At 39.3% G+C, this 15,821-nt stretch overlaps 1 protein-coding gene across 1 annotated transcript in view; it reads right to left on the bottom strand.

Annotated features, from left to right (window-relative positions):
• Positions 1-2,460: 2,460 nt before the first annotated feature.
• Positions 2,461-15,821, bottom strand: part of PSMA5 (proteasome 20S subunit alpha 5) — a 30,562-nt gene continuing 17,201 nt past the window's right edge. Inside the window, exons 5-9 of the mRNA XM_007949742.2 lie at positions 15,462-15,569; positions 15,261-15,319; positions 13,721-13,823; positions 12,138-12,224; positions 2,461-2,538 (exon numbers count right to left, since the gene is read on the bottom strand). Coding sequence (XP_007947933.1) covers positions 2,461-2,538; positions 12,138-12,224; positions 13,721-13,823; positions 15,261-15,319; positions 15,462-15,569 — 435 coding nt within the window. The remainder of the gene's footprint in view (positions 2,539-12,137; positions 12,225-13,720; positions 13,824-15,260; positions 15,320-15,461; positions 15,570-15,821) is intronic.

The following is a 15,821-nucleotide window of genomic DNA, read 5'->3' as shown; positions in this document are numbered from 1 at the left end:
TATGTTTTGTACCTGTCTAGCTTCCTCACTTCTTGAAGCAGAAGATTTTGCCTTTCAACTCTGAATATCCACCTAGCTCTGGTAGCGTAGTGGCTAAGGCACTTGACTGCTAACCAGAAGGCTGGCGGTTCAAACCCACCAGCCACTCCTCAGAAGGAAGATGGGGCAATCTACTTCAGTAGTGACACTGTCTCAGAAAACTCAAGGAGGGGGTCGCTATGACTCGGGTTGACTTTGAGGGCACATAACAACAAGGTATAAATCACATAGACAATGGGAAGAAAACAATGTATGTTGAAGCTAGGTCCCAGGGAGCAGTTTGTGCTTGACTACTAACTGAATGGCTGCCGGTTTGAGATGGGTTAAGAGTTTCTCCTTAGTATTTTTCTTCCTTATGCTCTCTCACCTCTCCCTGAAGCAGCACGTGCTTTCTTCATTTCTGCATTGACAAGTAAAAAGGGAGTATTAGTCATTGTCTGGCTTTCCCCACTAGAAGTTAAGCTTTAAGAGAGCACAGACTGTATCTAGCATGTTCCCAGCTTTCTCCAATGTCTAATACAGTACTTGGAATATAGCAGGTACTCAATAAATTTGTTAAGTGAATAAGAGGTTGAACTAAGGATTTTTCAATGGTATTTTTTAATAAAATAAGGTGAATATGAGAGACACTAATCTCATGATCAATGTTATATTCAATAAAGTAACAGATTAAAGTCACTAGACTACTCCCCAGAACACTGGTGACAATATATACCAGTTCTCTAATTTTCCTTATGTTTATGTATGTCTAGGGCAAACGTCTTTTCTTCCAAATGTCTCCTGTCATTACAGCTTCCAAATGTATATAAGCACAAGTTTCTTTTTGCTGGAACTACAGTATGTGTTTAATAGGAATTCAGCCTATTCAAATAATCATAACTTCTTTTAACATCGGAGTACAATTTCTTATAGGTGTTCATACCAGCAACACACAGAACCCAGCAAGTAATTCTGGGTTTCTCACTGGTAAATTACAATCAATTCTACATTCTCCACATGTTGCTTAGCCATGTAGTGGATATTACAAATACATTTCAAATCTGTGATTTCTCTGTATTACTCAGTAGATATCTAGGCTTTAAGGAACTTGGCATTGTAAAATCAAAAGCAGGTGATTTGAAACCAGAAAATCTGATTTCAGGTTTCAACAGCTTAATTTTCTGTGTGGCCATGGGCACATAAGCCTGATTCACCTGGATAGTACAGGTAACTATACCTACTTTATATGGTCATTTCTGAGGCTCAAACAGATTGATTCTCTAATCTCAGCCAATCACATATGACATGACATGAACTGGGAAGTTCATGATACATTCCAAAGTAAATTACTTCTGAATTATGTAATTCTTTTATTAATATAGATGAGATTTGTAGTTGATTGCCAGTGAGACTAAGATCATAAATTTGCCTCTTCTATATGTCTCTTAAAGGAGCTCTCGTGGTACAGTGCCTAAGGCATTTGACTACTAACCAGAAAGTTGGTGATTCAAACCCACCAGCCACTCTGCAGAATTAAGAAGGGGCAATCTACTTCCATAAAGATTTACTGCCTGGGAAATCCAATGGGGTCACTATGAGTCGACTTGATGGCGGTGAGTTTGGTTTTTCATACATCTTAAGTTCATAAAATGGAAAATCTTTCTGAATTATACTATCTAAACAGATATAACACAAATATCTATTAAGGAGCAATCAGTGTTCTGGGGAGGATTTCAAAATGTGTTCTTTTTATAATCAATTAGTAACATCTTCATAGAACAAAAGCAGCAAAAATACGTATTTACTCAGGAGAAACTATAGTACTGAATGGGTTTAGTGGTATTAACATAGATAAACCACTGGGGGGAGCTGGATTAGTTTGAGTTCATTTGACAAAACCACAGGATTTATGGATATAGTTGCTTCTGTTGTAGAAAGTCACTAAAAGAATTGTAGGATACTTTTAACAAACCCAAAACAAACCCAATGCCTTCAAATCATTTCCAACTCATAGCAACCCTATAGGACTGAGTAGAAATGCCCCCAGAGGGTTTCTAAGGCTATAAATCTTTATGGAAGCAGACTGCCTCATTTTTCTCCTGCAGAGTGGCTGGTGGGTTCAAACTGCTGACTTTTAGGTTAGGAGCTGAGTGCTTTAACCACCAGTTCTCCTTCCATACTCTCATAGGATACAGAAATCAATAACATCTTTTTTGCCCTCTAACACAAGCATTTGAAACAAAAGACTGCTTTTTAAGAGAACAAATCTATTAAGAAATATTTTAAAATTCTCTTTATTTCAGAACTGCCTTTATGTACAGACATCATAAAAAAAATGCACATACACTAGAGATTTTCCAAAGAATAGGAGCTGGAAATAAAATTTGAGGGCAAGTAGAACTGAAATTGTCCCAGAGAAGTTCTGAGGTTCATCACACTTCCTTAAATGTCCTTGATAACCTCTTCAAGTTCTTCTTTTGTGAACATGTGGAAATTCTGGCCAGGTTGCACCGTGGCTAGCTGGAAAATAAACAGGAAAGGGTTAATAAGCTGGGCTCAATTACCTTGCCCATGGCCCTAGCATGGTCAGGAAAAGCTGTGCTGGTGATGCAGCTGTTCATAAGGAACTAAAGGATCTGCTGTCCCAAGGATAGCCTTTCCAGGCTTCAGGTCCTTAAAATAGCTCTCTGACTCCAAAATAAAAATTCTTATTGACCAAATTTTCTATTTCGAGGCTAACGAACCACATAATAAAGGAATTCTGATGGCACAGTGCCTAAGGCGTTTGACTGCTGACCAGAAGTTTGGCGGTTCAAACCCACCAGCTGCTCTGCAGAAGAAAGATGGAGCAATCTACTTCTGTAAAGATTTACTGCCTCAGAAACCCAATGGGGGGCTCTATGAGTTGGAATCGACTCAATCGAAGTTTTTTTTTTTTTATAACCACATAACAGTTAATCAAATCTCTAGCATCAGTGCCTTTCTATTAAAGATTCTGTCACAGATCTATTTAGAGCATATTTATACACTTGCAAGTTGATTTTGTATGGCATTAGGCTACTTGGCTACACTCTGCCTCAATTTTATCATCTGTAAAATGAAGACAGTAATATTACCTAACTCATTGAGTTGTTATGAGAATTAAATGCATTAACATATGCAGAATGCCTAGAACATAAACCCAAACCCATTACCACTGAGTCAATTCAAACTCATAGTGATGCTGCAAGACAGAATATAACTGGCCTGCTCTGGTAGCACAGTGGCTAAAACACTTGACTGCTAACCAGAAGGCTGGCGGTTCAAACCCACCAGCCACTCCTCGGAAGGAAGGCTGGGCAATCCTACTTCCGTAGGGATACTGCCTCAGAAACCCAAGGAGGGGTCGCTATGAGTCGGGGCGACTCGACGGCACATAACAACAACAACAACAACATAGGGTTTCCAAGGCTATAAATCTTTATGGAAGCAGACTGCAGCTTTCTCCCTCAGAATGGCTGGTGGGTTCAAACTGACAGAATTTTTGTTTACTAGCCTAATGCATTAACCACTGTACCACTTGAGCTCCAACTTAAAAATTACTTCGTGCTTACTAAGATTTGGGAGCTCTGGTGGCGAAGTGCCTAAGGCATTTGGACTGCTAACTAGAAGGTTGGCAATTCAAACCCACCAGCCACTCCTCAGAAGGAAGGTTGGGCAATCTACTTCCGTAGTGATACCGCCTCAGAAACCCAACAAGGGGTTGTTATGAATCAGATCCAACTCGACGGAAGTGGGTTATTATGTTCTAAAGGACCCCTGGCAGCACAGTGGTTAAAGCATTTGGCTGCTAGTCAAAAGGTTGATGGTTTAAACCCAACAGCCACTCCGTGGGAGGAAGATAGGGCAGTCTGCTTCCATAAATATTTATTTTTGTTGTTGTTGTTATTTGCCATCGAGTGGGACCCGACTCATAGCAACCCCTCCTGGGGTTTCTGAGGCAGTATCACTATGGAAGTAGATTGCCCAATCTTCTGTCCAAGGAGTGGCTGGTGGGTTTGAACCGCCAGCCTTCTGATTAGCAGTCAAGTGCCTTAGGCACTATGTTACCAGAGCTCCTCCATATTTACAGCCTTGGAAACCCTATGGACCAATTCTACTCTGTCCTATAAGGTTGGTGTGAATCAGAATTGACTGGATGGAAGTGGGTTTTAATTGTTAACTATTTTTGTCTTCTCTAAAATTGCCCATGTGGCAACTTAACAAAAAGGTTTCTTTTTTTAAAAGGATTAGCCATGAAAAAGATTCCATTAACAATGACATAGGAAATCTATGATATCAGTAAAAACCAGCAGCCCAGATTACAATCTATTCAAGGAAAGACTTGAGTCAAAAGATGATTAGTTTCAAATTTAACTAAAACTAATGGATTTCCATCATCTCTGCTGATCACTTAGTTTTGGGGCAATATTTAGGAAAAATGTGCCACTTTGCATTTATGTAAAGGGCTTTTGTCTTTAATTTGTTTCAAATGTCAATTCCTCACATTGTTATTTTTAAGAAAAACTTTAAAATTCAACATACTAGGGCATTCCTTGAGTAATATCTATCACTGATAGTTAATATAATTTCAAAGTTGCCAGACATACTTAGCATAAACCAGTTATAAAACCAAAAACCTACTTCCATCGAGTCAGTTCCAACTCATGTTCTCTTCCTCATCACAGGTAAAATTTAGAAGACTGTCACACATCTGAGACACATGAAGAGCTGGTAGGAGAACAGACTTAAAAAAATATCTCTCAAAACATGCAGTCCCCACTAGATTCTCCCAAAAGATACTTCCAATTACAGGAAATGACAGAATAGTGCCAGGTATATTTGCAAAATATACCTAAATAATTTATTCATGTCCATATAGAATATGAGTTCTAGTCCAAGGAAATTAAAAAAATGTTTCTGAGGCAGTATCCCTATGGAAGTAGGATTGCCCAGCCACTCTTAAAGTATAGTATGTTTACGTGATGATCGATGACATGAAGACAGAAAGATATAAAGTCAATCAACTAGAGACTGAAGGCTCCAGAATTTTTAGTCAGGTTACTCATGGCTCACAGGTTAGCACTCCCAAAACTCAGAACAGTCCCACAGAACCAGGCTGCAAATCAACATGAATAGGATTTGAACCAAGCATTACCTTCAGGAAGTTAACTCATAACTAGATGACTAAAAATAAACTCTTGCATTTGCATAATGAGGAATGTATTGTATATAATGAAGTATGAAAGATAATCTTTTTATAGTCTCTTTATAGCATCTCAGAGTGATCTACTACTAAAAAATCAGCCACTGAAAATCCTAAGGAGCACAGTTCTACCCTGACACATGTGGAGTTGCCATGAGTTGGAATTGACTAGATGGCAACTGGTTTAGTTTTTTTTTTTGTTGTTGTTGCTTTCAAAAAACTTCTGTGAGGCAGGTAGAATGGGTATTTTCTTTCACTTATCAATACTCAATTACTACACATCCATTTTCTAGTTGCGGTTATACAAGGCACTAGGTACCTAATGAAGAAACTCTGAGTAATGGACCCAAATGCTTTCAGTGGCACTGTTTTAAGTAGACTGGAGGCACAAGAGAGTGATGGAGGAGTCCAAGAAAGATTCAAGGAGAAGCAACCCTTGAATTGTGTCTTAAAGCACGGCAAGAATGGGTCAGTCAAGGAGGAGAAGGACATTCTAAACAGAATGAATGTGCAGATGCATGTAAGAATAAAATATAAAATATTTGCAAAACAGTAATTCAACATGGATTTAGCAAAGATTGCATATGGGATATGAGATGAAATGGAGATAAAGTATGGCATCAGAGCTCACAGGGAGGCAGTATATAAGAAATATAAGATCTAAAGGCAGATCTAGGTTCAAATCTTGACCCCACCATTTATCAGTTCTGTTATATAGGTCAAAGTCTGTTTTGGTTACCTAGTGCTACTCTGATAAGAATATACGACAAATGGGATGGCTTGAACAAACGGGAGTTTATTCTCTCAGTTTGGAGGCTTTAGGTCCAAGTGAGAAAGTGCCAGGCTGTAGGCGCTGGGTGAAAGCCCCTCAACCGTGGGTTTCAGCTCTGCCTCTAGCTCCCAGCCCACTGAAGCTAGAGGCTTTTCTTCACTCAGACAGCTGCTGGCTGCTGAAACTGAAAAGCCCAAGGTTGACAAGTAACAAGGCACAGTCCTGAAGTTACCAAACTACATGGCAGGCCATTAATTCAAGTCCACTGAAAAGTCCCAAGTTCAGCAGAGCATGGCAGGCTGCTGAACAATTATGTGGCTACATGCAGGGTTCAAGTGTGCCATAAGCTAAAGACCATTCCCAAAGCTGTTTCTTTTACACAGGAAGCAGACCACATACCCAAAGCAGCTACTCAACTGCTCCAATAGATTCCACCATGGAGTTAATTACCAATCTCTCCATGGGGAATAACTACATTCAGCTACCCAGCCACTCAACTAGCCCCAGCCAAGTTTATATACAAACTTAACCACCACAAAGTCCTACCCTCTCAAAGCCTCACCTTCCTCCTCTATAAAATGGAAATAGGAGTCTCTCTCATAGGATTGTAGTGAGGATAAAAAGAAGCAACTGCTGCAAAATGCAGAAGAAACTGTCTAACATTAAACACACAATGACCTACGGAGTGGTTATTATCATGCCATGAAAATAAGCTTGGAACTTATCTTGTGGACAGTAAGAGTCAGAAAAGCTTTTTAAAACGGAGAACACACAAAATTAGATATGCAATTTTAGAAAATGCACTCTATTAGTACAAAGGGGGAAAAATGGACTGAACTGTGGGAGGGCAAAACTGAAAGCAGGAAGACTGAAAATATACAAGGCAGGAGGAAATGAGGGGCTGAATAAAAGGCAGCTCTGGAAGTAGGGATGGAGAGGGGGGCATTAATATGAGTACTGTTTATATAAAATATGCAAAGATATGACTTAGTGAAGAGATAGGGAAGTCAAAGACTCCTAAGGTTTCTGGTGTGGGAGACAGGTACACTGATGGTGTCATCAACCAGGATTATAAATATGGGAAGAGGAAATGGTTTTCAGGAAAGGTAAAGAATTTAACTTTAGAACTGTCAAATTTGAAGTACCTACATTAGAAAGGTCAAATAAGAAAAGGTCCTAAGAGTGGTCATGAGATTGGAAAAACAAGAATTATCTTAGCAAGGAGCAGTTAATAAATAGTAGTAAATGAGGAATATATGAGAGGTGGAGCAGTGGAGATAATGAATATTGATTTCTGTTTGAAAATAATTGGCAATAAATGTTACAAAATAGGTAACGCAAATGCAAGGCAACCACTGCTGTGGAGTTGGATCCGACTCATAGTGACCCCTCCTTGGGTTTTCAAGACGGTATCACTACCGAAGTAGATTGCCCAACCTTCCTTCAGAGGAGTGGCTGGTGGGTTTGAACTGCCATCCTTCTGGTGAGCAGTCAAGTGCCTTAGGCACTATGCCACCAGAGCTCTCACAAGATAGGTTAGATGAATGGAATTGCACTCAGCAACCAAAAGTAACCAAATACTGATACACACAACACAAATGAAATTTTAAAAAACATTATTCCAAGTGAAAAGAAGCTAGAGACGAAAAGAACACATACTGCATGACTAGATATACGAAATTCCAGACTAGGAAAAACTAACCATACTATAGTGACAGAAAGCAGATTAGCGACAACAAGGTGGCTAAAAACGGGCAAGAGGGAGCACTTAGGGATAATGGAAAAATACCTTGATTGTGGTGGTGGATACCGGGGTTATACATTTGTCAAGATTCATTTAACATGGATGCATTTTACTGTATATAAAGTGTACCTCAATAAAGATGATTTGTTTAAAAAAAAAAAAAAAAAAAAAGCTGATACTAGATGGAGGGATTAACAAAGGCTTTTTAAAAAAAAAAAAAAAAAGATTCAACTTGGATATTTTCCTTTGCTGAGGAAAAGCAGTTGGTAGACAGGAGAGGTTGGAGATCCAAGGGATCCACTGAAGGAGCAAGGACCTAAAGAAGATGGAGGAGGGCAGGACCTAAAGTAAAAAACATAACTTGTTGCCATCAAATTGATTCTAACTCATGGTGACCCCATATGTTACAGAGTAGAACTGCTCCATGGGGTTTTCTTGGCTGTAATCTTTATGGAAGCACACTGCCCAGGCCTTTCTCCCACAGTACCACGGAGTGGGTTCGAACCACCAACCCTTAGGTTAGTAGTCTAATGGAAACTGATTGGGAGGTTCCTGGGTAGCACAGACCTAAAATAGTGGTTCCCAAATGCCTGTTCTTAGAGTAACCATCAGAATTACCTAAGTAACTTTCAAAAATACAGATTTCTGGGCCTCATTTCCAAAGATTCTGATGGACCACCAGGTCTGAGAACCACAAGTTAGAGCACTAGAGTAATTAGTGTTATACAAGTATCCCTACTTTACTGTGAAGAAATTATAGTCAGGGAGGTTAAATTAAAACCAAGGCCAAATGTGGTTAGTAAGAGGCCTGAATGAGATACAACCCAGGTGATCCAGGCTTGATGTTCTTTTCAGACCAACACTGTAGCTACACTGAAAATGAATGAACTAGAAAAGAATTTTAGTTTCAGGTGAACCAAACAGCCTTAGAGCCTACACTGTGAATTCTGAGATGGCAATGAGACAGTTTTAACAGAAATGTCAAGACACTATCTCATTAGTACCCAAAAAGGTAAAGTACTAGAAAGGAATTGACAAAATCCTTCCTAGAGGTCAAGATGGAAGTGTCACAGCATTTGTTACACCTCATCATCTCTGAAATTGGCAGAATCGCCAATGATAAAAACAGAAGGTGAAGTATTTCTGTATCTTGACTAAAAAGGATGGAAAATAGACAAGCAAAAACCACTGCATTTATGAGGAAGCTTTTCTACTAAGGAGCCATGTGAACTCCCCCTCCCCTACGTTACTACTCAAAGACCCCCCCCCCAACCTCCTTCAAACTCTTCACAGACCTTCTCATTTCTAGGCCAGCTCCTTATTTTAGCACCCAATTTTGCCCCTTTCACTGTAACCTCTGGAACCTGACTCTACTAGTAAGGCATTCAGTACATTCCACACCTCTTTCCTCACCTTTTCAAAAATCACCATTTCCTCACCATTTCCTCAACACATCTTTGCTCACTGCCCATTGAAAAACAGTTCATTCTCCCTTGTTCTCTGAAAGCTGGAGTTACAAGGTGGTAGTGGTATGATTCTGCCCCACTCTTCTCTTAAACTCATTATCTTCACACCCACTGAGGATTTTCAACCTGGATTCCCAGTTGCAGTGATGACCCAGTCAACTTCCTAGCCTTGTGTTTCTCTGACCTCCTCTACTCCATCTCAGCAATTTACTTATACAGCCACAATGGCTTCATCTAAAATCTTGAATTCTAAAATTTTTCTTTGACCATATCATCCCAACTCTGCCATACCCTCATGCCTTCTAAATCTTGTTCTCCAGTTTACTGAAACCTCTTAATACTTGATTTCTCCCCTTGAGATGTTTAAAGGTGCAGTTCTAGAATTACATTGCTTGGGTTCAAATCTTGGCTTTACTATTTTTTAGCTGAATGAGTGACTTTGGACAACTGGTGTGTCTTGCTCTCCTCATCCCTAATACAAGGATAACAGTGGTATGTAAGTCATGGGACTGTTGTGAGGATTAAATGAAATAATCATTAGCAAAGCCAAGCGCATCGTGAGCTGTAAATAAATGCAACAACTGCTCCTATTGCTTTTTTTTTATTCCACTCAGTCTGGACCCTGTGATCAATCATCCCAACAATACATTCTAGTACTCTCTATTCTCCCCTTAGCCAGTGAGTCCTCCAGTGGGGATTGATACAACCATCTGTTTTCTTAATCGATGCTGAATATAGAGCTGGCAAATATCCTAGGGAAGGGCTGATTGGTTAAATTCAGTTGGCCTTTAAAATTTTTTTAATTGAAATATAGTTCTATATGTGTATACACATATGGGAGCTCTGGTGGTGTAGTGCCTAAGGCACTTGACTGCTAACCAGAAGGCTGGGGGTTCAAACCCACCAGCCACTCCCCAGAAGGAAGGCTGGGCAATCTACTTCTGTAGTGATATTGCCTCGGAAACCCAAGGAGGGGCCACTGTGAATCAGAGACGACTCGACGGCACATAACAACAACATATACATACAGAACACATATATACACATACATTCTATACTTCCAAGGGTAACCTTGACTTTTTACATCTATGTTTTGTGATTTCAGCTTCAACTGATATTTTAATGTAGCCCAGCAATCCTTTTACTCATCCCTGTTTCCTTGTTTCTCATTCTTCTTAATTTCACTGCTGCATTCACCCACCCTCAGAAGACAATCAAACAATCACCAGGGAAATATAGGACATTACTTCCAATTCACCTCCAAACCTACCTTATCTTCACTCACCATTACCTTCTTTTCTCCTATCAACTTTCAGCATTCCATATAAGGACATGACATTCAAAATCTGGTCTATTCCTTTCCAATCTCCTTTCCTGCCATCCCCTATTCTACTTACAACCCACATCCCAGTGTTCAGGAAAAAACCCTCTAAGTTCACTTTCATGCACAATGTTATTTTGTATCTCTGAAGTCTCTGCACATACTGTTCCCTCTTCCTGTAGTACCTTTCTCCTCCCTTCCCCAGACAGTACCAGGAAGCTTTCCTAATGTCCTAGCCTGAGTTATGTGTTCCATGGCAATCTGTTCTTACTGCTGTTATATTAACACCCCCAAGCTGTTGTTATCTGTACGCCTTCTTCACTACACAGTACACTATAGTCAGCTCTTCGTATGCATGGGTCCCACACCTGCAGATTCAAATAATCTCAGACTGAAAATATTCAGGGGGCAGGAAAAAAAAGGAATTAAGTGGTCAAAACAACCCCCTCAAAGGCTAAGAAGAAATGTAAAGTGCTAGTCACATAGCATTTACATTGCAATAGGTATTACAAGTAATCCAGAGATGATTTAAAGAGCTCTCGTAGCACTGTTGTTATGTGCTGTCGAGTTGGAACCAACTCATAGCAACCCCTCCTTGGGTTTCTGAGGCAGTATCACTACGGAAGTATATTGCCCCATCTTCCTTCCGAGGAGTGGCTGGTGAGTTTGAACTGCCAGCCTTCTGGTTAGCAGTCACGTGCCTTTAGGCAGTATGCTACCAGAGCTCCTAGCATAGTGCATAAGATATCTGGCTGCTAACCAAAAGGTTGGCGGTTCAAACTCACCAGCTACTCTGAGGGAGGAAGATGAGGTAATCTACTTCCATAAAGATTTAGAGTCCTGGAAATCCAATGGGGGTTGTTGTGAGTCAGAATGGCAGCGAGTTTCGTTTGGTTTGCTTTAGGGATGATTTACAGTATACACAAAAGGATGTGATAGGTTATATGTGGGGGGCGGGGTGGGGTTCTGGAACCAACCCCCGTGGATACAAAGGGATGATTACTTAATAAGAATTTAATTTTGTGTGCCTATTATCCCTGGCACTTAGCAAAGTACCTGGCACAAAATGGGCACTCAATATAATGCTGAATGCATTCTACTTTTCAAGACCAGTATTATGCCTTCCCTCTTCTGAAACTTTTTCATCACCATGTAGCCTCTGCTTTTATTTCTTTTAATATTTTTCTATCCACTAATTTCTTCTCAATCTACCTAAGCATTTTCAAGTCTTTTCCCATCCTTCAAATGACAAAACTCTTTTCATTTAATTCTGTTTCTGCTCACATTAATTAAACCCCTTAAGATACCATATTTCTCCATGTAAATGACGTGTATGCATATCATGAGGGGGTTGCAATTTGCAAAAAAACAAAAGCACTTATACAATGCACACATTTGCATATTCTTATCTCCTCTATTTCCTTAACTAATTGAGTTCTGACTTTTGCCACTCCTATTTTAAGTTTCTTATTCAAAGGAAATCAATAACTTATTGAGAACTGAGCATACAAAAATGTGATTATCTTGATCTATTCAATCTTCAGCACTGGAAACTATGATAGCTGAATAAAAACAGTGAAAGAGAAAAATACCTCTATGTTAGTTGCATTGAGCTTCTCCTCCATTACTTGTTTGAGAATGATGAGTGAAGACTTGATGGCTTCTTTCAGTGTCATAGACTTGAAACAAAGAGGTTGAGAAAATTAGGCATTACTTAAACCTAATTCCACCTTCCTTTAAAGATTACCCCTTTGTCTCCCTGAAAAAAAATGACTTAGCAAATATTAGTAAGTCAAACATCTTAAGCAGTACAATACATTACAAGTATCTCCAGAATTCAAGTAAATGATAAATAAGTACAATATATTCATTTGGGGGGGGTGGGGGTGCGAGAACCTTATTTTGAGCCACAACAAAAGATCACCAACTTTTCTACAACAAGTTGAACTTTAACGAAGATGAAAGGGCTACACTTCTCTAGTTTTCTCTTTTAATTTAGAAGCAAGATAAAGTAATATTGGTGAAATCCAATAAATAAAATGCTCAAATGATCTAAGAAAGGTAACCCAATGGCTTAGAAAAATCTCTTCTTTTTTACCCCATTTTATACTTAACTTTTTTAAAAATGTAAAATCAATACTGTTAAGGGTTAATGTGAGCAGGTATTCTAATATGAACCACCTGGTAAGTATGGCTGCCTCCAACCATACCAATAAGTTACCAACCAAATTTCCCTATCTCAAAGAAAGTGCCAGAGGGGAAAAAAAAAAAAAACCCACCACCAATCAGGGTGAGTGGTCTGATAGAAACTGGTAGAATCCCCCAGACTATGGCCTTTAGTCACTGAACTCACCCCAATGGATCAGCTTTCAGCTAAACAACAGATAGGTCTATAAGGTGAACAATAATACCAGGGAGGTAGGGAGGTACACACTCATTAGAACAATCAACCATATGACATCAAAAGAGCAGTATCTGTCCAAGAAGAAAGAACAGAAGGCAGGAAGGGATAAGAAAGGTGGCATGGAAAGGGGAAATATAGGGAAGAAGTGGGATAAGTGACATTACATACATGTTGGGGATTACGATCCATGGCGTAACACAAGATGGTATGAATTATTGAATGGAAAATTAATTTGCTTTGTAAACTTTCACCCAAATCACTATAAAAAGTTTTTTTTTCCTTTTAAAAAAAGTGCCAAGTGCCCATGTGTTTCAAGAGTTCAATTAGGAAATACAAACTTCTAAATAAAGCTGTGAGGGTAAAAGGATAAAATGTGGTACACCCATACTACAGAATATTACTCAGCAACAAAAAGGAATAAACTATTGATACATGCATAACACAAATGGATTTCATGAACATTATGTCAAACAACAAAAAAGTCAAACACAAAAAATATAAACTGTATGATTCTATTTATAAAAATGTACATGAACAGAAAAAACTGAGAGAACATGGCTCTAAGGGAAGGGAAAGAGACTGACTGGAAAAGGGACAAGCATTTTTTAGGAGTGACAGAAATGTTCCATGTCTTGTTTTAGGTGGTAGATACAAGGCTGTATACAATTGTCAAAACTCAGAACTCAACTCTTAAGCAGACATTTTTATTCTATTATCGTACTTTGATTTTTAAAAAACAAAACAATAAAAGCTATGAAAATGCTTAATTACCTTGTGGTAAACTTCTTGTAAGGAGCTCTGGGCACCCTCTGAAGCAGAGCCAATTGCTCGAGCATCACACTGTACAAAGGTTCCAGACGGATCCATATGAAACCTACAAAATACCCAAAATGAAGTAAAATGCTTAAGGATGGTGACATTTTATGTAACAAGCTTCTCACTGAGAAAAGTATAATTGCTTGGCCCTGCAGCTAGGAAATACCACTGAAAAACTAGGGCACAGATCCAAAAGATGTTTGATGTCTAGAGAAATCAGAACTTTTCAAAAGTGTTTAAGAAAACTTATAACCTCCTCAGGGATGTAGACATATAACACAGTATATGTCAGTATGGTACTTGAGTATGACTATTTAAATATTTGAGGATGAGGATCAGAACAACATTCCAAAGGAAAACTATAAAACACATGCTGACTATAATAGCAAAGTTATTTCTAATTATTTCTAGAATTAGGCCTGGTTCTAGTAGAAGAGTTCTTCATTGAATTCTCAAATTTGGCTTTTTTTTTTTTTAATTTTAAGAGCTTGTTTTACATTCAAAGTCACACGTACATTTAGTTTCATTCCCCATTCGCCATGTCCAACCCTAACACAGTCTCCTCCCCTCCCTACCCTGCAACACTCCCCCTGTGTCCCCCATAATTATGCACTCCTGTTTGTCCTACATTTCCTCAGTTTGAATGTTGGTCCTTTGGTGTCCCATGGTCTATTGCTTTAAGGGATGTATTGCCATTGAGTGTGTGGGTGCAGCATCCTGGGTTGAGTGGTCTGCGTGTACATCTCGCTAACCACTGGGCTTGAGAGCTCACCCCTGGGTGTGAGTTTTATTCCAGGTGCTGAATGTACTTCAGGGCCATAGTATTGGGAGTCTCACCAGACTTTATATGACCAGCAATTTTGGTCATTATTGAGTTTTTGGATTTTGTTTCACGTTTTCCCTTCCACTCTATCCAGGATCTCCAGATTTGATCCTTTCCTGAGTGGTTGGTATTGGTACCCGGGCACCATCTGGTTCTTCTGGTCTCGAGGGCCATCGTGTCCTAGGGTTGATTGCTTCTAAATGCCCTTGTTTTTTATGCATTCTTCTTCACTTCTGACGCTAGGAGACCATTAGCTGCATCCTAGATGGCTGCTTGAAAGTTTTTAAGACCCCAGTCACTACTCACCAATGTAGGATGTGGAGCAATGCTTTTATGTATTTTATTGTGCCAATTGAGTCTGGTGTACCCCAGTACTATAGTCCTGAGGTAGTAGCTCTATTGGATCTCTCCCATAGCGTTGGGATGTCTGTGAGGAATTACTCTGTTGTCTGTCTTCTGTTATTTCTGTAAGGACTGCAAGTATTTTGTAAAATTTTTATAAACCAGCACAGAATCAATGAACTTTAGAATTAGAAGCTCTTCTTTTTTTACAATCCTACAATAATCTTCTGTGGACTTAAACTACCAGTCCCTATGCAAAATTAAAATTTAAGCCCCCCACCCCCCAAAAAAAGAGGAAAAAGAAATAAATAAAGGTAAAATGGTACTTACAACTGGGGTCCTTTCTCATCAACTCCTCCAAATAATAGTGCTACGCCAAAGGGACGAGACTAGAACAAAAGAGCAAAAGGCATTAAGAGAAATGGCTATGAAGTTAGGGGGAAGTAAGGCTAGGAAAGGTATGTTCATAGGATGAGTATCCTAAGTCCCAGAGAACAGAAAAAACACACTTGATGCAAGTATAACACTTACCATTGCACCTGGATCTGCATCTTCTTCTCCAAACTGTAAAGCCAGATTAGACACAGCCTGGGTCACACTCTCCACTGTCATTGTCTCATTGTAGGTGAACCAATGGTTCTAGAAGAAGAACAAAGCACGGTCTACCCTTCTAACAGGAAAAGATATAAAGCAGATAACAATCTCATAACATATATCCCCTCTGAACTGTGTGGTTGGAAACTGAAGGTGTTCAAGTATGTTTTCCTTAATTAATGGAAGCAGGGTAGAAAGAACAGCTGAACTCAGATGCTTGGGACTAGATGAGAGGAAAAGAACAAGTTCTGGAAATAAAATTATTATCAAAAGGAGTCTAAGCCCAGAATAACTAGA

This window comes from Orycteropus afer, unplaced genomic scaffold (genome assembly GCF_000298275.1).
Source record: "Orycteropus afer afer isolate SDZICR_OR568_19922 unplaced genomic scaffold, OryAfe1.0 scaffold00010, whole genome shotgun sequence".
Taxonomy (NCBI): Eukaryota; Metazoa; Chordata; class Mammalia; order Tubulidentata; family Orycteropodidae; genus Orycteropus; species Orycteropus afer.
This window is presented reverse-complemented; position numbering and strand designations above follow the sequence as displayed.